At 37.4% G+C, this 21,580-nt stretch overlaps 1 protein-coding gene across 1 annotated transcript in view; it reads left to right on the forward strand.

The window, feature by feature from the left end:
* LOC150080812 (centrosomal protein 43-like) overlaps positions 1-21,580 on the forward strand; it is a 203,490-nt gene that overhangs the window by 108,902 nt on the left and 73,008 nt on the right. Inside the window, exon 4 of the mRNA XM_090381485.1 lies at positions 1,026-1,213. Within this exon, the coding sequence (XP_090237611.1) occupies positions 1,026-1,213 (188 nt within the window). The remainder of the gene's footprint in view (positions 1-1,025; positions 1,214-21,580) is intronic.

Here is a 21,580-nt window from a genome sequence, read left to right on the forward strand (position 1 = left end):
TACACTGACAGTGGTAGAGAATGAAAAGAACCTGGAGGTAATTTTGCAGGCAGATATGAAGTTTTCTGAGCAGTGTAGATGGTCTGCAAGAGCAGCTCATGGTGTCTTGTCAATGATATATAGGAATTTTTGTAGCAGGGATAAAGAGGTGATTATTTCCTTGTATAAGGCAATGGTCAGGCCACACCTTGAGTACTGTATTATACAGGTCTGGAGGCCTCATTTCAAGGATGTAGAGCTGCTGGAATGAGTACAGAGAAGGGGCAACAAGATTAGTGAATGGAACAAAGGGTTTGCTCTTACGAAGAAAGGCTTAAGTTTTGCAGATTACAGTGTTTGGAGACTAGGCACCTGCGAGGTGATCTGATTGAGGTGTATAAAGCCTTGAATGGTTTGAGCATGCTAAATGCTGATGGGATTCTTCCTCCTGCTCAGAATAATCACCTGAGAGGCCATAAATTGAAATTGAGGAAAGACTGTTGTAGGATAGATGTGCGGAAGTTTGCCTTTAGCCAGCAGGTAGTTGATTGGTGGAAAAGACTTCCATCTTTTGTTGTGGAAGTTGATAGCCTAAATAAATTTAAGACTGAGCTGGACAGGTATTTGGAATGAATGGAGCGGTGAAATCAGAACTTTTTTTTTTTTTTTTTTTTTTGGCTGATGCTGCATAAGCTTTCTTTTTTGCATCGTAATGCTAATGCTATTCATTTTGCAGTTATTTCTGACATTTATTCTTTTTTTTTGTGCATAATCTCCTACAGAAATATATAAATTTCTTACTTTTGTTTGTAAGTTATTTCTTCTAATTCGTCAGCAGCAAATCAGGATTACTAACATGCAGATGGTAGTGCACTTTTTTGTCCTTCATTTGATTTCCATACTTATACAATGCTTTTTAAAGAGCCCATAATACTGAATGTTATTGTTACTGTATTTTTCTTTACCATGTTTTTCCTTATCACTTTTTTTCTTGTATTGATTTAGCAATTATTAAAAGTTTTATTTATAGGTAATGTTATTTATAGAACCAAATGAATTTTATGAATAATCAAAAGGCAAAGGATATAAAAATTGGAGAAAACATGGTAAAGAATGCAGAAATTTTGTCTTCAGGAAAAGCTAAAGTTTCAGCTGATATGGAAGAAAAGTCTGAATTAGACCCCTTCTTTGATGATCCGTTTCCATTGGAAGACAGAGGACCCCTTTTGCTTAAGTAGAATTGTTTTTATACCTTATCATTTATGTCATATATACATGCTTTTAACAAGCATAATTTTCTAAAAAAAATTGTGTAATATTAAAAAAAAATTGTTTACAGTTTATTAGAATACAATAATATTTTGAATTGCTCTTTTAATTGCAAGTACAAATTTCAAAGAAATTCATCTTGCTAAGAAACTTTTCAGCAAATAAAAAATGTAAATTTTGCACAGTTTCTTTTCAAAGTATTTCCTTTAAGTCTCTGAATTAAGAAAAAAAAAAAAATCCTAAACAGTGACTTAGAATTACATTAAACCATAAAGTAGTTTTACTAGGGTTTTAGTAGACGTTTTCTACTAAAGCCTTAATCTTGTAAAATCCTTGTCAAATTGACTAGAAAATTATACAGAATTTCATATATAGGATATGAAATATAGTCAATGATATATAGGAATTTTGCTAGCAGGGAAAAGGAGGTGATTGTCCCTCTGTATAAGGCAGTGGTCAGGCCATGCCTTGAGTACTGTGTGCAGGTCTGGAGGCCTCATTTTAATAAGGATGTAGATTTGCTTGAGCGTGTACAGAGAAGGGCAACAAGATTGGTGAGAGGAATGAAGGGATCCTCTTACCAAGAGAGGCTTAAGTTCTGCAAATTGCAGTGGCTGGAGACTAGGCACCTGTGCGGTGATCTGATTGAGGTGTATAAGGCCTTGAATGGATTGAGCACGCTGAATTCTGATGGGATCCTTCCACTTGTTCAGATTACGAACCTAAGGGGGCATAAATTCAAATTAAGAAAAGACAGATGTAGAATAGATGTGCGGAAATTTGCCTTTAGCCAGTGGGTGGTTAATTGCTGGAACAAACTTCCATCTGTCGTTGTGGAATTTGATAGGTTAAATAAATTTAAGGAGGAACTGGACAAGCATTTGGAGAGAATGGTGTTTTTTTTTTTTTTTTTTTTTTTTGGCTGGTGCTGCATAAGCTCATACACTTGCTTTCTTGCATCACATGCCACTGTATGTTCATGAAAGAATATGGAAGTTAGTGCTCAGTTATTTTTCTGGTCTTACAGTCATTGTACACACTAGGTACCAAGCAGTTGCTATGCTGGTTAACAGGTGCTCCCCTAAGGCTCTATACTTGGCCCCCCTTCTAAGGAGCATAATAATCCTGGATGAATGGCTTGTCAACAGCCTTGACACTGTGAATATAGTGGCCTTTGCAGATGTCCTTGTTATCCTTATTGGGCAGATTTGTGAGGTAGCTTGGAACAATGCAGAAATGCTCTTATACAACTACTTCAAAACTAAGATGATACTTTTTAAAGGAAGTCTCAGTGCCAGAGGGTCAAGTCAGAATAAATGGAATCCATTTGCCATATCCAGAATTGGAAATATCATGGAGTTGTCCTGGATAATAAACTGACATTCCTCTTGCATATCAAAAAAAAAAATTAAGAACTATGCTGGGATGATTTGACCATCACAGGACTGATTGGGGCCTGAAAGGCTGGACATTAGTCCTTATCTACATCACTTTATTTCTCCTCATCATTATTACTAATGGGGCTAGAGTGTGATTTCAGTTTTGACAGAGGCATCAGTAAATGCAACCTGGATTCTCATTAGAGATTAATCCCATTCATCACTACTAGAGCCTGCAGGATAGTGTCTACCTTGGCCCGCAAGTCATTGCAGTCACATCCACTTGACTTAGAGTTTTCGTTTACTGGGGCTTTTCTTACTGCTTCTGCAAAAGTATCCCTGTGCAAATTGCCAGGGTCTATATCAGCCTTACCAATGGCCTAAGTAGAGAATAGAAGGCCATAAGGAACAAACTCCTGCAAATTTGGCAAGCCAGGTGAGATGACACCCAGAACGGAACCATTATGGAAATTTTTTTTTTTGCTGCTTTCTTGATTATGGGCATGGTTCCCTTTAAACAGGTGAAGATCCTCTCCCCTCCTCCCTGGAAAACATGTCCTATATTTAACCCCAGGGGCTTACATCTGGTGAGTATGGGCTTGGCACACCCAGGGTCCTGAGCTGGATATCATCATTGTTCTCTTTCTTGGTGATTCCTTTCTGTTCTCTCTCTCTCTCTCTCTCTCTCTCTCTCTCTCTCTCTCTCTCAGGGTAACTTGGAATTTTTTTTTTTTTTTTTTTGGCTGGTTCAGCATAAGCTTCAGGCTTCCTTGCATCACCAACCCAGAAGCATTTTAGTCAGACAACTGATCTCTCTCATTTGGCTAAGAACAACTCTTCCTTAAGATGGAATGAAGTATATAATCACTTCTATAAGTTTCAAGTTTTTTCTAAGTGCTTTTACCCTGAGATGATCCAGACTGTACCAACAACTACAGCTCACCCCAGAAAATCTAACACTCTACATTCAGCTACCACTTGCCATTTAGCCATTAGCAAGCAAGCCACTAATGCACTGCTGATACTGATGCTCCAAACCAGTGTGGTATCAACGTATGCTTACCTTCATTGTGGGGTAGGATTCAAGCTGACATTTTTCGATCATCTAGCCCAGGGGCATCCAACCTATATAGCCTGGGGCTAAGACAAAATGCTTAAGGTTGCAGGCTGCATGGGTTGTCGTTGCAGATAGGTTGCAGGCCCCAAGACCAGTTCCTTACTGCTACTTATGCATTTTTAAAAATAGAATTTAATTTTTGTTATCTGTGTTTATATTTAGTTTTTTTTTTATATTAATAATTAAATACAAAAATCCATCAATTATTACACTATTGTGCTAATATTATGGGGTTATAATAATATTGTTAAACTCTAGGGAAGATACATAAAACACGGGAAAGCAATATAGAAAAATTTAATATTATTAGAAACAGTTATTTTCAAAAATCAGTGTGAAACTATAATTTGTGACATGCTAGTTTAAAACTTATGGGATGCATAACATGTGAAGGCTGTCTATTGGACACAGGCCACACAATGTGAAGGAGTGGACCACACATAGGTCGTGGGTTAGATACCCCTGATCTATACCTTCTGACCACTGCTAATCCTGGCCCAGGGGTTCTCAACGGGGACAAAAAAATCATGGGTATTATAATAGTTTGTGGCCCTCCAAAGTTCAACCCTACCCGGTGACATCTTATTTCTTAATATTTAATTTCTCTCATTGGGTTTTCTTTTCCCCTGAGACAACTGATTTTTGACATATAGGTATATTTAACATATAGGTATATTAGGAGTGATTGAGAAATTTTGATAAAAGGAAGATAGTGGGCATAATTTAATTCAACCACCTTTGCTTTCAATAGGCAATAAATGCCTAAGTGCTTTCAGAGGTAATGTCTTCGCAATCCTTGGCATTTGCACCTCTCCCACAGCGTGATGGGCTTCGTTTATTTATTTATTCTTTTGTTTGATTGGTCAATATATGACCAATCAAATGGGATGGGGAAATGTTTCAGTCTATTGTTTCTACTTTCTAAGCGACAATTAGTATTAATTTATTGTTTCCTTGTAGAAGTTTATTTTTGATCAACAGTGCTTTTGTGAGTGACATGGGCTATGAGAATTAAATAAAAATAGTTTATATTTTATTATTTAATTCGTTGCAGTTATTCAACCCATCATCAATCATGTCAAGTGCTGAAAATAAAGTGTCGACAGTATCTGGATGAATATCTAGCTTATGGTTTTATTGACAGCCCATGTGTCTAATGTGTAATAGTTCTTTTTCAAATGAGGCTATGAAACCAAGACTGTAAGATCACTTAAACATCCCGATAAAGTTGGTAAACATATCAAATATTTTAAAAATTTAAAACAGAATTTTGAGCAACGTAGCACTGTTACTTCCTTATTTAAGAAGAACACACAAACAAATGATGATGGAATGATTGCATCTTTTAAAAGTAGAAATCATTGCAAAAACTGGTAGTGCTCATACAGTTGCTGAGACTGTTATATGACCTGCATTAGAGACTGTAATTTCAACAGTGTTGCATCAAAATCCTTCCAGTGTTTTAAAAGCCTTGCCATTGAGCAACGATTCAATTCAAATACGAATCGATGAGTCAGTTAACAATGAAGAGCAGCTAATTGACACACTAAAAACGAGAAAATTTTCTATTCAGATTGATGAATCCACAGTTACTGACAATAAGGCCCTTCTAATAACATGCATTCGTTATTTCGATGACGATTGTAAATTGCAAGAAGAGATGTTGTTTGCAAAATCTGTAGAAACTGACTGTACTGGAGCATCCATTTTTGCTACCGTAAAAACATGGTTTGATGAAAAACAAGTACCATTGGAAATTTGGTATCCTGTGCCACTGATGGTGCAACCTCCATGATTGGAAGACATAAAGGTTTTATAGTCCACGTAAAGGAAGTATGCCCCGATGTTCTTGCAATATATTGCATTGTGCACCGACATCATCTGGTTGCAAAAAAATATTAGTTCCGTTCTTTATCAGTCTCTCAGTATAATTATTAAAACCATCAATAAAATAAAGTCACATAGCAAATATGATTGCCTTTTCAGAAAATTTTGTGTTGATAATGAAGAACAGTATGTCAGGCTTTTTTTACCTACATGAGTCAGATGGATTTCTAAAGGAAACTGTCTAACAAGATTTGTAAACCTTTTTTGATACAATAATTAGTTTTTTAGAAAGCAAAGGAGACTCAGATTTAGCAAAGGAGATTAGCAAACACAAAAAGAACAGATACTATATGGCTTGGATTTTTCGAAAACTTTTAATGAAGTATCACTTCAATTTCAAGGGAAATTAATTATGGTGATAGAATACATACGTGCATTAAAAGCCTTCGCTGAAAAACTGGAAATATTTGAAAGCAATTCGATGAGAAAACAATTTCATGGTATGCAAGAGTGGACTGAAATCAATGAATCTCTCACCGAGAATGATCTTAAGAATTATTCAGATCATTTGTGTTCTTTAAAAGTTGAAATGAAAAATAAATTTTCCTATTTATTTTCTTTTGAAGTGAAGCCATGGATATTAGATCTAATTAGATGTGATGCTAGGTCTGCTAGTGAAGAAATTCAAGAAGAACTCATTGAATTAAAATGTAATGAAGAATGCAAACATAAATTTGAAAAAGGTGGAATGGCTGAGTTGTGGGGGTCAAAAACAACTAAACTTCATTATCCAACAATGTGGTCTGAAATGGCCAGAGTACTTCTTTGTTTTCCAATGTCTTATATGGTTGAAAATAGTTTTAGTTCAGCAAATAAAATATTAACAAAGGAAAGAAACAGAACTGATATATGTTCAAGAGGAGACATTAGAATTAAACTTACAAACATCATACCAAACATTGAACTTTTAGCTAAGAAGCATCGGGCTCAGGGATTCCATTGAATATAAAGAATAAGAATGAAGTATTTTCTTGTTTAAATTTTCATGGGGGGGGGGAAGCATTAAGAAAAATATTGTTTATAAAAGCCCTTATATTGGGTGATTAAAAAAAAAAAAAAAAAAGGTTGAGAAACTGTCCTAGCCCGATAAGGTAGGATTATGCCAATGATTGGACTGCATCCCAGCATGGAATTTCTTCATACAACTCTGCAAATCACATTATGGGATACATCACCTGCTGGAACCAGTAGCACACTTAACCTGGTGCAGGTTCACCTGCTGAAACTAGTGACACACTTCAGCCTAGTGTAGGATCACCTGCTGAAACCAGTGGCACATCCAACATGGTGCAAGATTGCCTCCATCAGGCCTCACTGCTTTCTGCTTGTCCCCAGGAGTAGGATACAGTGCTTATGTTTGAAACTTTCCCCAGCATAGGATGCTATAACTAACAGTGTCACACAATGGTAACCCTAATCTCTTGGGTAGAGTCACAGCAGGTACTAGGATATCCTTTCAGTGTGGAATCTACATTGATTGAACTTCTTCTCCAGAGAACCTCTTCAGTATAACTCCAGACTAGATGGAACACTGGTGAAGCCTTGAAATCTGCAAAGACGGGCCTAAACAGCACTCCCCATTTCCTCCTTCATCTGTGTCTGGACTTCCACTCACATATTTTGCCTTGGAGGATATGTCACTCTCCATTCCTTCTTTATTCTATTTGCCTGCTTGACCTTTCTTGTATTGCCTTGTTAGTTCTGCCTTTTTTTTTTTTTTTTTTCTTTCCCTCATGTGCTGTCCCTACTTTTGCATGGAAACATGATAGATGTTTCCATGCAAAAGTAGAGAAACATGATGGATGGCCCACCTTCTTATGGCTAGAGATGGGAATTAGGAAGCAGCATGTATTTGTTGCTTCTCCCTGATTATTAAGATGCTAGTAATATTACATAACAACATGCTATATTACACACTCTACATTGCACGTTGAGTGGCTCTACAGCATTTCTGTATCATCACAAGAGATCTTGCATAGTCAAGAGGAACCTCTGGCACCACTCTGACTACTGACATACATTCCATTTTGTACATGTTGTCCTCACCACATTTAAATTCTACATCCCATGTGTTTGAGTTTTCATCAAGTTTATTTACTATACTCTAAGCATTAGTGTACGGGCACGTATGTGTGTGCGCATGTGCGCACGCATGCCTGTTTTTGCTCTTAGTAACTCTAACACAGTCCATAACTGGCATAGTTAACACAGATTAAGTGCTTAAAGAGGAAATGGGCCAGACGCATTGCAAGATGTAATGATGAAAGATGCACCAGAAAATTAATGGAATGGAGAACAATGGACGGTAAATAAAAAAGGGTGGAGCCTAGAACACGATGGAGGAATGAAATCCAGAAAACTGTAATGGATGGGAGATGCAAGATGATTATGGAGAGACATGGAGGGGGAGCCCTTTGTTGAAAAGTGGACAGTTGAAGATGAAGAGATCAAGAAATTGATTAAATTGAATGGAATGATATGTAAATAAATATAGAGGATATTATTTTTTTAAAAAGTAATGATAGGTTTATTTTTTGTTTATAAATTTTTTAAATGAATTTTTTATTTGATTTTTGACAGTAACTCAAATCTAACATTTGACTATTACTATATATTTTAGAATATAAGTTGACTTATTTTTGCCTTGAAAATTCATGCTTTTCATATATTTGAGTTGATTCTGTGTTTTAGAGTCATTGTTCTCATCTTGCATGGAAACATGATAGATGTTTCCATGCAAAAGTAGAGAAACATGATGGATGGCCCACCTTCTTATGGCTTGAGATGGGAATTAGGAAGCAGCATGTATTTGTTGCTTCTCCCTGATTATTAAGATGCCTGACTAAAATCTGCATTAAGAATCACTGTCTACTTCTTAATTCAATTATTTCTGATCATTTAAAAGTTGATATGGCAACGTTTTATTATATCGTGGGGTAGCCTTTAGAAAAAAGCAGTAAGTATATATGAGGGTGATCAGAAAGTTTGGAGACTGATTTTTGTCTAAAAATTGTGACATTGTAGTGAGTTGCAATTTGCCATAACTTGTAGACATAAAAATGCACGGATTGCCCATTTATCTGCAGTTAGTCTGAATTAGCACACATTGAATAGATGGTGTTTTATGTGTTTCAACCCACTTTAAAATGAGGGATTTTACTGCGCAGTGAATTTGCATCAAATTTTGTTTCAAATTAAAGAAAAGTGTAAGAGAAACACGTAAAATATAAAAAAACAGCTTTAGGCTGTGTATCATTTTAAGACTTTTCAGTGGTATAGAGACTTTTGTGGATTTATTCGATTGCTGATTTCTCCAGTAGCATGTTAGAGAGGACAAGAGGAAGCAGTACTCTTGATCTGATTATTGGCAATGTTTCTTCATGCATTAAGAATCTGCAGATAAAAGACCCGCTGGGTGGCAGTGATCACAGTGTACTGATGTGGGATAACTACTGATGCAGTAGTTATAACTTAAAGTTATAACTACTCTCAAGCATAGAGAGAAGGACTTTTGCTTTAGTAAAGGTGACTACAGTGGTCTTAAACAGTTTTTAAATTGTATACAGTTAGTATGAAAAGCCTAGTAGCTTGTATGATTACTTCCCTGAATGCTTCCCATTTAGAATTTGCTGTTGGTAACATCATCAGTTGGTCCCACTGCATAGAATTTAAAAACTTTCTGAGACCACTGTAGTCACTCTTATGCAAGCAAAGGCCTTTCCTGTTACCCTTGAGAGTAGTAGTAGTAGTAGTCGTGGCATGTGATGCAAGAAAGCAAGTGTAAGAGCTTATGCAGCATCAGCCAAAAAAAAAAAAAAAATTACAAAACAAATCCCACTAAATGTTTGTTCAAGTAGTTATGTCTTCAATTAAATTCCACATTAGTACACTGCAATCGCTGTCACCGAGTGGTTATTTTGCCTATAGATACTCAATGAATGTAGAATCACTGCTGATAATCATACCAAGACCAACTTGATTGGCGCCTCCGTAGCCAAGTGGGAAGGAGCAGCAGTGCGTAGCACATGCTTCTTGATTAGACCGCAGTTCGAGCCCGTCAGCACCAGATGCGGAAAGGTCAGGGAATGACTACTGCATATCCCGGAGCAATATGGGCTTTAGTTGCTAATGCTCCTAAAAACCAAACAACAACCAACTCGATTGACTAACTGATAAAGTTACAGCAAATTCTAAATGGGAAACAGTCGAGGAATCATGGAAGCTACTAGGCTTTTCGAACCAACTGAAATACCAAGCAAGGCTTAGACCTAAATGATACAAGAAAGCAAGCTTATATGAACTGTTGAGACTTATAGCAAAGCAGAGAAATGCATGTGATGCAACTTATCGGGTGATACAAAAGCCTATGTTAGATAAAACTAGTGTGTAATCAAATAACAAGGAATGCTAGGCAAGTTAAGGCAGATTATGAGAAAACTCTGGCAAAGAAATCAAGAAAAATAGCAAAGGCTTCTTTACTTATATTAACAGATCACATTGTTCCACTTGATGTCAGTAGTTTAACTTTGATGATTTTACTCACATTGCTGACAAACTGAATAGGTATTTTGCATCTACTTTCAGAGGGGGAGGTCCCTGTGTACTGGAGATAAACGACTGTATCCCCAATTCACAAATGGGGATCAAAGGGTAACACAAGTAATTACAGACCTGTTAGCTTAACTTCTGTTCCAGGGAAAATAATGAGTCACTGGATAACGAAGTAATGTAGGACCATCTAGACTCAGGAATGGAGTTATACTTTTGTCACAGCATGGCTCTGTTAAGGGGAGATCTTGTCTGACCAATTTAATTGGATACTGTGTTGCAGTGACAAGGGAACTGGATGCAAAAAATAATTTTGATATATAATGTACTTGGATTTCAGGAAAGCTTTTGAAACTGTTGTACATAAAAGGCTGCTGTACAAATTGGAGCAGTGTGGCATTAAGGGAAAGTTGCTATAATGGATAAAAGGATGGTTGAGTGGGAGAAGACAGAGTTGTAATCAATGGATCTGCTCTTCGTGGACTAATGTTATTAGTGGTGTTCCCCAAGGTTCGCTGTTGGGCCCACTGTTGTTTTGTATATTTATCAATGATATTGATGTAGGTATATCAGGATTAACGTCCAAGTTTGTGAATAAAATGAATTTTGGCATGGTGGTTAATGACAGGAATGATGGTATGCTACTGCTACAGGACCTAGAACAGTTATGCAGATGGTTGAGAAATGCTATTGATGTTTAACATTGACAAATGGAAAGTACTTTATATGTGAAGCAGTAACCCCAGAGTAACATATTTCAGTGTAGTACCTGTGTGGTACTGCACTCAGGGTAATGGAAAATGAAAAGGATCTGGGAGTAATTATGCAGCTGGATATTCAGGTCTCTGAGCAATGCAGATTGGCTGTCAGTACAGCTCATGGGGTTTTGTTAATGATATAGAGGAATTTTGCTAGCACAGAGAAGGAGGCGATTATCCCATTGTATAAGGCAATGGTCAGGCCTCATCTTTAGTATGGCATACAGGTCTGGACCCCTCACTTTATAGAAGGACATAGAGCTGCTGTAATGGCTACAGAGGAGGCAATGAACTTGGTGAAGGGAACAAAGGGATGCTTTTACCAAGACAGGCATCAATTTTGAAAATTGCAGTGTCTGGAGTCTAGGCACCTGCAAGGTGATCTGATTGAGGTGTTCAAGCTTTGAATGGCTTGAGCAAACTAATTGCTGATGGGATTTTTCCACTTGAGAAGTCTATGCACACGAGCAGATATAAATTCAAATTGCAGAAGGTTGGTTGCAGAATAGATTTGCAGTTTTCCTTCAGCTAATGGGTGAAGGCAAACTTCTGTACAAGATTGTTGGAACAAGCTTCTATCCGTTGTTTGGAAGTGGAGAGTTTGAATAAATTCTAGAAAGAACTGGTTAAACTATTGAATGGATTAGATAGGTAAAATGGGATTTTTTTTTTTTTTTGGCTGATGCTGTTTAAGCTTTCTTTCTCTCGTCATTTGCCACTACTAATACTAAACTTGGATTATTACCTTTATCAGATTTCTTGAAGAGAATTTAATGAATAACTTTGACGTTCTGAGTTTTTCCTGAGCCAGACTCAATGTTAATGTCCACCCTTTAATGTTAGTTAACAGATCCACATCTACTTTGATTTTAGTTGGTTCACAATCTCTCTCTGTTTCTGGGAATTGGCATTTTTTAAAGTTTTTGAATTTGCAAATGGGCTCTTGCTTATTAGAATTTTCTTTTCTTTAAGTATGCTCATTAATTTATCTGCAAATTAAATTCTTAATACATGGTACTCACCTTATACAATCTACAATAGTTATTAGGGTGAAATGATGGCTAAATTTTGGGTTGAATAATTTAAATTAGTAAATTAAAAAATGAGATAAAAATTAAATGAATTAATTTGATTAATTTGACGGAATTTAAAACTTTTTTAAATAAGCACAAGGAGGCAGAAGTGCACAACTCCATCCCTGGTTGTCATGAAGGAAGGTTAATTAACAAAATTAAAAAAAACTAAGTAATATAAAACTGATATATCAGTTTTATATTACTTAAAACTGATACTTAAAACTTAAAACTGATTTTAATTAACTTTCCTTCATGACAACCAGGGACAGAGTTCTGCACTTCTGCCTCCTTGCGCTTATTTAAAAAAATTTTAAATTCCGTCAAATTAATCAAATTAATTAATTTATTTTTTATCTTGTTTTTTAATTTACTAATTTAAATTCATCATCATCATCAGCAGCCATTTTCAATCCACTGCAGGATGAAGGCCTCTCCAGCAACTTTCCAGTTCCTTCTGTTTTGAGCACTGGCCATCCATTTACTACTCAAAAACTCATGAATTTCATCTATCCATCTCCGCTTTTGTCTTCCAGGTTTTCTTCCAGCTCCTCTTGGGTACCATTCTGTTATTTTCTTAGTCCATCTGTCATCATGTCTTCGAGCTATGTGTCCTGCCCAAGACCATTTTAGTTCTTTAGTTTTGATAAGAATGTCCTTTGCTTGAGTTTGCTGCCTAATCCATGTGTTTCTCTTCTTATCTAACAGTCTGATTCCCAATATTATTCGTTCCATTCTTCGCCATGTAGTTCTCAGCTTCTCTTCCATTCTTTTGGTGAGTGCCCAAGTTTCACTTCCATAAGTCATGGTGGGGAGTATACATTGATTCATTATTTTACGTTTCAGACAAACTGGGATATTGCTCTTCAGTATGTGACTATATTTCCTGAATGCAGTTTAAATTATTCAACCCAAAATTTAGTTATCATTTCACCCTAATAACTATTGAAGATTGTATAAGGTGAGACAGTACATTAAGCATTTGCTATTTCGAATTTAGTCTAACAATCACGGTATTTTAAGAACTCTATAATTTCTCATATTTATCTGCAAATATAAACATTTTTGCTGTAATGTATCCCTTCATTCTTTCCCCCCCCTTGGCTTTTCCCATCATCTAGTCCAGCTGACCTTTGAATTTTCTGAAGCTGTCAATCTCCAACATTCATGAGGCAACTTATTCCAGTGAATAATAATTCATTGGCTAAAGGGAAACTGCTTATGATCCAGTCTGTAATTCAGTTTAGTTTCAATTTATGTCCCTTGGTTCTAGCATCACTTAATGCTGTGAAAATTTCCTTTATTAATATTCCCCCCCCCCATTGTATAGCTCAGTTAGTTTTTCTCCAAAAGTTCTGTAATTCAAGGTTTTTCTTCATATTATGTTTGATACCAAATATTTCACTGCATTATATTTTTTGGTCTTGTACCATGGGAAAGCTTTGTTTCCTCTGGTGACAGTGAGTGGCAGGCTTAGGCTTAAGCTTACTTTAGAAACATTGTTATCTGTAATTTCATTTTTAATTGAATAATCACCAAGAAGGTAACTCTGTTACTCATTAAAAATTTAGGAGTATTGCTGTTACAACTGTTTCTGGACTTTCTGGATCCTCATGGGATAGCAGCCTTGTGTCAAAAGCAGGAAATAAATGTATGAAGTCTAAATGAGCAGCAAAGTGGTTTGTGAAGGAAAAACTTCAGATTTTAAAATGTAAAGAAAGTTTGTGATTATTAAGCCCCTTTGTTCTCTTACTTAATTGCCAAAATGGGACAGTGCAACCCAGTACTGTTGGATTAATCTTCACATAGCTTCATATTTTAAATTGTAAGATTTTCTTCTATACACTGCTGGGCTGCTAATTTAAACTTGATTTATTATGCATATATATATATAATTAGAAGTAATTAATAAAAAATGCAAAGAGATGGAGAAGTAAATTTATAACACAAGGTGCCGAGCCTAATAGGGGGAAAGAGAATAGAATGAGAAATTAAAAGAAAAAGAATGTTAAGAACATAAAAAAAAAAAAAAAAATTATAAAATTATATAGAATTAAATAATCACCAAGAAGATATTAGTCATTAAAAATTTAGGAGCACTGCTGTTACAACTGTTTCTGGACTTTCTACATAATTTTTTATTTTTTTTTAGGTTCTTAACATTCTTTTAATTTCTCATTCTCTTCTCTTTCCCCCTATTAAGCTCGGCACCTTGTGTTATTTACTTCTCTATCTTTTTGTATTTTTTATTAATTACTTCTAATTTTATCATTATATCTTTTTGTATCCTGTCTTTGCAGCTTTGCGCATTCAGGTTTCTCTCTTTGTCTCTCTCTTTTTCTTGCTTTTCCTTTTTTCTTGCATTTCCTACTCATACTTATTATATATATACACAGGGTATCTCAAAAATATTGGTACAAACGTTTAGGGGAGGTAGGTAACATCTAAAGGAATGTGAATCACATAGGGACCCATAACTGGAAACGTCACCGTAAGTCGGTACACGATGCTGTTCATCAGTTCACGAGAGGGAAAATTTTTAGTTTACTCATTCAAACAGTAGTCACCGCACGAAGAGCATGCATCTATATACGAAATGTGAGCTGGCAGACATGCACCTAGTGTATGGATTAGCAGAGTGCAATGGACGAGCTGCTCAACGAATTTATGGAGAACGCTTCACAGACAGACATGTACCCGGACCACCGTTTGTTTGCGCGTGTGCATCAAAATTTGTGCGATTATGGGTCATTTAGAGGTAACAGGAGTAGTGCAAGCAGACTATGTTCGACGCGAACTCCCGCTATGGAAAAAAGTGTGTTGAATGCCGTCCAGAATAATCCTACTACCAGCACACGTGCCATTGCCTCTGCCTTAGGAGTGTCTCGTTGCAGTGTACATCGTGTCTGGCACAACGATCCCTTACACCCCTTTCATCTCCAAAGGGTTCAGTTACTGCTCCCCCAAGATCACCCTGCACGTGTGGCTTTTGTGCAGTGGTTTCTCCAAGAAAGTGTTCAACTTGAATTTTTTTAGCCTATGTTTTGTTCATGGATGAGGCTTATTTCACTCGGGAAGGCTTATTTAATCAGCACAATGCTCATGTATGGGCTCACGACAACCCACACAGTGTACGCCCCCCATGAGGCACAACATCGCTTCGCAATAAATGTGTGGGCAGGTATGGTCGGTGACTGCTTAGTCGGCCCATACCTGTTACCATCCCACATGAACTCCGCAAAATATCGGATCTTTCTTGAACAAGTTCTACCAGGGTTATTTGATGTTCCAGCAAATGTGAGATGCAACATTTGTTTTCAACGTGATGGGGCACCTACCCATTATGGAAGGTGTGTTCGTGACCATTTGAACAGGTGTTTTGGGTGTTGATGGATTGGCTGTGGTGGACCCGTTGCCTGGCCCCCCCATGCTCACCTGATTTATTGAGCCTTGATTTCTTTCTGTGGGGGGCCCCCTCAAATCTATCGTATATGAATGTGGAGACTGAAATGGATCTCGTGGCGAGACTCGTTCTGCACTGCTGCTACTGTCAAAGAAACTCCAGGTGTGTTCAACCGTGTCCGCCAATTCATGCCGCATCAGTGTCATGCATGCATCATGTCTCATGGTGGAACCTTCGAGCATCTGTTGTAACATCATGAAATGCATCCATCTCGTACTCCATTGTTAATATTATGTCAAATAAATGTTTGCCACTAATTACTGTCTTGTGTCATTTCTGCTTCTTGTGTCTCTGCTACTACATTATAACTTATTATGAGTATAATAAGTTATAATAATATTATACTCATAATAATATTATATTATTATGAGTATAATAAGTTCCTTATTACACTCTGATGAGTATAACAAGGAACTGTACAGGGAAATAGAGTGGGCCAGTAAATCAGAGAGTCTTATAATGGGAGATTTTAATTTCCCAGATATTGACTGGAATTTGGGGGCTGGTTACTCACACACTAGCAGGGCTTTTGTGGATTTATTGGATGATTGTTTTCTACATCAGCATGTTCGGGAGGCAACTAGAGGGAGTAATACTCTTGATTTGATTATCAGCAGTGATTCTTCATGCATTAAGAATCTGCAGATAAATGAACCACTAGGTGGCAGTGATCACAGTGTGCTGAAGTGGGAGTTACTCAAAGAGGTAACTACCATTAGGGGTAAAGGGAAGGGTTATTGCTTCCGTAAAGGCGACTATGATGGACTGAGACAGTATTTAAATTCTATACAGTGGGACCAACTGATGATGTTACCAACAGCAAATTCAAAATGGGAAGCATTCAAAGAACTTATCTTGGAAGCTACTAGGCTTTACATACCAACTAAGAAATATTGTTCAAGGTTTAGGCCAAAATGGATGTCAGATGAACTAATGAGGCATATGGCAGAGAAGAAAAATGCATGGGATACTTACAAATTAACACATGACACAGAAGCCTATGATAGATACAAGTTGATATGCAACCAAGTTACAAAGGAGGTTAGGCAGGCGAAGGCAGATTACGAGAAATCCTTGGCAAGGGATGCAAAGAAAAACAGCAAAGAGTTCTTTACTTATGTAAACTCTAGAAGGAAGGGGATGAATCAGATTGGTCCACTTGATATTGATGGGTCAACTGTTGATGATCCTGCTCAGGTAGCTAACAAACTAAATGAATATTTTGCATCGACATTCACACATGAGGAATTATTCAGCAAGGGGAATGCCAGAGGTGTATTCAACTCTAGCAGTAAGCTACAGAATCTTGAAATAACTGGGAGTAAAGTGGAGGAGAAACTGCTGAAGATAAACACAAGAAAGGCACCCAGGGTGGATGTGATCTATCCATTTATATTAAAGGAGGCAGCAAAGGAAGTAAGCAAACCCTTAGCCATAATTATGAGAGCTTCCTTGGACTCAGAGGAGGTACCCATAGACTGGAGATGTGCAAATATGACCCCAATTCACAAAGGAGGATCAAAGGCTGACACAAGTAATTATAGACCTGTGAGCTTAACTTCTGTTCCAGGAAAATTAATGGAGGCACTGGTTAAAGAAGCACTGCAGGATCATTTAGACAAGACTTCAGTTATAGCTCAGACACAGCATGGTTTTGTTAAGGGGAAGTCTTGCCTGACCAACTTGATTGGATACTATGATGCAGTCACAAAAGAACTGGATGCAGGGAATAACTTTGATATTATATACTTGGATCTTAGAAAGGCTTTTGATACGGTTGCACATGGAAGACTGCTACACAAATTGGAGCAGTGTGACATTGGAGGCAAATTGCTGCTATGGATAAAGGGGTGGTTGAGGGGGAGAAGACAGAGAGTGGTAATCAATGGACACTGCTCATCGTGGACTAATGTTATTAGTGGAGTCCCTCAGGGCTCAGTGTTGGGTCCATTATTGTTTTCTGTATTTATAAATGATATTGATGATAGTATATCAAGCTTAATGTCCAAGTTTGCAGATGATACAAAGGTTGGCAGGGTTGTCAAGGACACTACTGACACTATGCTGCTGCAACAGGATCTGGAAAGGTTGAGCAGATGGGCTGAGAGGTGGCAAATGAAGTTTAACATTGACAAATGTAAAGCACTACACATGGGAAACAGCAACCACAGAGCAACGTATCAACTCTGTGGTACTACACTGACAGTGGTAGAGAATGAAAGGGACTTGGGGGTGGTTGTACAGGCAGATATGAAGTTCTCTGAGCAGTGCAGACGGGCGGCAAGAGTAGCTCATGGAGTATTGTCAATGATATACAGGAATTTTTCCAGCAGGGATAAGGAGGTGATTATTCCATTGTATAAGGCAATGGTCAGGCCACACCTAGAGTACTGTATACAGGTCTGGAGGCCTCATTTCAAGAAGGAGTTAGAGCTGCTGGAACGAGTACAGAGAAGGGCAACAAGATTAGTGAATGGAACAAAGGGGTGTTCTTATGAAGAAAGGCTTAAGTTTTGCAAATTACTGTGTCTGGAGACTAGGCACCGGCGAGGTGATCTGATAGAGGTGTATAAAGCCCTGAATGGTTTTAGCATGCTCAATGCCGATGGAATTCTTCCTCTAGCTCAGAAAAATCACCTGAGAGGGCATAAATTCAAATTGAGGAAAGACAGATGTAGGATAGACGTGCGGAAATTTGCCTTTAGCCAGCCGGTGGTTGGTTGGTGGAACAGACTTCCATCCCTTGTGGTGGAGGTTGATAGCCTAAATAAGTTTAAGGCTCAGCTGGACAGGTATTTTGAACGAACAGAGGGTGAAGTGGAAGTGGGTTTTTTTTTTTTTTTTTTGGCTGATGCTGCATAAGCTTGCTTTCTTGCATCAAATGCCTCTGCTAATGCTAATGTGATGTTTCCGGTTATGGGTTCCTATGCGATTCACATTCCTTTAGATGTTACCTACCTCCCCTAAACGTTTGTACCAATATTTTTGAGACACCTTGTATATATATATATAAAATCCAATTTTTAAAAATGTTACAGTGCGTGAAAAAGGTTTTCAGTTAATGAAAGATTAATAAGTCAGGTTTGATTGATTGTTTTAAGAATTCTTGGCCCAAGAGCTACTGTGGCTAAAATGCTCCTGTAAAATTTTTTACAACAGTCTTGTTCTAATTCGCATTTTGCTGCTGATAGTTTCCAAGAGTCACAAAGTGGCTATAGCTTGCTTCAGAGATAATATTTGGTTTCATATTTGATTATAGTAATTTATTTTCTTGAGGAACTGAAAAACATCTACTATATTTTTCCTATCTTCCAGTATGGTTTTGAGAGTGATGTTTATTTAACTCTTTAAAGCAGTTTCGGCGGGGGAGATCCTCCCCTCGCAAAAGGTAAGAATGGCTGAAATGCGTGTGTCCTATTCTTAACCTTGCAAGTATCACTTCATAGTGTCTGTTTTTCTGTATGCTGGATTTCCATGGTTGGAATAATCTTTTATGATGCAATTTGTTAGTGGTTAGTACTTGCCATTGCTGCTGCCAGTGATGTATTCCACTGTGATGAATAACTTGTTTGTAATCCAAAAAAGGGATATATTCTGATGAAGAAATGTTGTTTTTGGCTTCTTTAGTAGCTCTGTCTACTTGCTCTTTCCCATGTATTCCGACATGACTTGGGATCCAGCAAAATCTAATGTTACGACGATGTTCAAGGAGTTTTGATATTCTGTATTGAATTTGCTGTTGTAGTGGATGTTTGTTAGAATTGGTATTTTGTATCACCATCATGGAACTACGGGAGTCTGAAAATGATGCTGTTTTGGAAACTTGAATGGTCGATTTGGTTTAGGCTAACATAACGGCTTGCAGTTCTGCAGTATAAATGCTGCAATCTTTTGGGAGTTTTTGGGCAATGAGATGTCAGAGAAGTAAACTGCTGCTCCCACATGAGAATCAGTTTCGGATCCATCTGTATATAGAAAGCAGTGATCTGAAAATTGTGCCTTATAAGCACATGCAGTTGTTGATGGTTTGTATGATAAAGGGTTTGTTTGTTCCAAAGGTGGAAGGAGAAGTCACATAAAGGGTGTCTGATTATCCATGGTGGTGTAGACTGCTTCGTCAGCGGACTTATACTTTGTATTATCCAAGTTAAGCTCTCTACTGTGAAAAAGGTTTTTTAATCTCATGCTCGCAGGTTTATCGATTCTTTGTTGTTGTTGATAATGTTGTTCCCATTCAGATGTAAAAAGAGTTTTCTGTAGGGGGTGACCTGGTAAGGATTTTATTTTAGCTGCATAAGAAAGTAATTGATTTTGTCTTCTGATTTGTAGAGGAGGTTCTTGCGCTTCAGTATACAGGCTCTGCACGGGTGAGGTGCAGAAAGCTCCTCCAAGGGCTAAATGGAGTGTGCAGTGATGTACCGGATCGAGCCATCTCAGGGCACTAGGTATTGCGGAGTTATAGACTGGAGCACCATAGTCTAGCTTAGACTGAATGAGAAGGCGATGTAAACGTAGTAGGATTGTCCTGTCTGCTCCCCAGGATATAGCAGATAGGATCTTCAAGATATTCATTTTCTTCAGACAGTTGACTCTTATATGATTGATATGTTCTAGAAAAGTCAATTTTTTGTCAAAAATAAGTCCTAAGAAACGAACACTATTTTTAACAGGGATGATCTGTTCTTTCAGCCTGAGTTCGGGGTCAGGATGGAGATTCCTTTTTCTGCAGAAATGTATACATGCAGTCTTTTGTATTGAAATTCTATATCAATCTCTTTCTGTCCATTTTATGACTCTGTTTATGGCTACTTGTAATTGCCGTTCTATTGTCTTCATATGCTGTGCTTGATAAGAAATGCTGAAATCATCATCATAAACAGTTGTAAAGATATTGTTTGGGATTTGTTTGTTCTATTATTGCGCTGAAGTGGACTGCAAAGAGTGTAGCACTTAGTACAGATCCAGGCGTCTCCGTAGCCAGGTGGGAAGGAGCAGCAGTGCGGAGTACACGCTTCTTGATTAGACCGGGGTTCGAGCCCGTCACCACCAAATACGGAGGATGCGGAAAGGTCAGGGAATGACCACCGCATATCCCGGAGCAATATGGCCTTAGTTGCTAATGCTCCTAAAAACCAAATAACAACACAACAACAAGTACAGATCCTTGAGGGACCCCTTCTTCTTGGTAATATATATTGTAAAGTGTATTGTTTTTAAGAATCGGACCTTCCAAGTTCATTCGAACTTGGAAGGTCCAATTCTTAAGGAAATTGTATATGTAGAGGGGTTAGATGTCCTCTAAGGCCAAGTTGATGTAACCTTCTAAGTATACCATGGCGCCACGTGGTATCATGCCTTCTCGATGTCAAAATTAACCGTGACTTGGTGAGAAAAGCATTTCGTACTTGATTTTTCAATTGTATGAGTACATCTAAGGTACAGCGTTTTTTTTTTTTTTTTTTTTCTAAAGCCATATTGTTCTGGGTTGAGAAGATCAGAGAATTAAAAGAAAAAGAATGTTAAGAACCTAAAAAAAAAAAAAAAAATTATAAAATTATATAGAATTAAATAATCATCAAGAAAATAACTCTGTTAGTCATTAAAAATTTATTTTCTAGATACCATGGTAGTCTATTGTTGACCATTTTCTCTAAGATCTTGCCTAAGCAGCTAGTCAAAGCTATGGGACGATAGTTCTGTGGGTCTGATAAATTTTTTTCCCTGTTTTGGGAAAGCTAGTATTATTGCATGGTGCCATTTGTTTGGGAAAGAATTTTCAAGGTATATTTTGTTGTATAGATCTAAAAAGGCTAATTGGGATTGTTCATCTAATTGTTGTATCATTGCATAATGTATTTCATCAGGACCGACTGTGCTGTGTTTTGCCTGTAACAGAGTTTTTCTAGATACCATGGTAGTCTATTGTTGACCATTTTCTCTAAAATCTTGCCTAAGCAGCTAGTCAAAGCTATGGGACGATAGTTCTGTGGGTCTGATAAATTTTTTCATTAGAGGGAGTAATACTCTTGATTTGATTATCAGTAGTGATTCTTCATGCATTAAGAATCTGCAGATAAGGGAACCACTAGGTAGCAGTGATCACAGTG

This window comes from Mastigoproctus giganteus, chromosome 9 (assembly GCF_048544385.1).
Source record: "Mastigoproctus giganteus isolate SK-2022 chromosome 9, ASM4854438v1, whole genome shotgun sequence".
In the NCBI taxonomy this organism is placed as follows: domain Eukaryota; kingdom Metazoa; phylum Arthropoda; class Arachnida; order Uropygi; family Thelyphonidae; genus Mastigoproctus; species Mastigoproctus giganteus.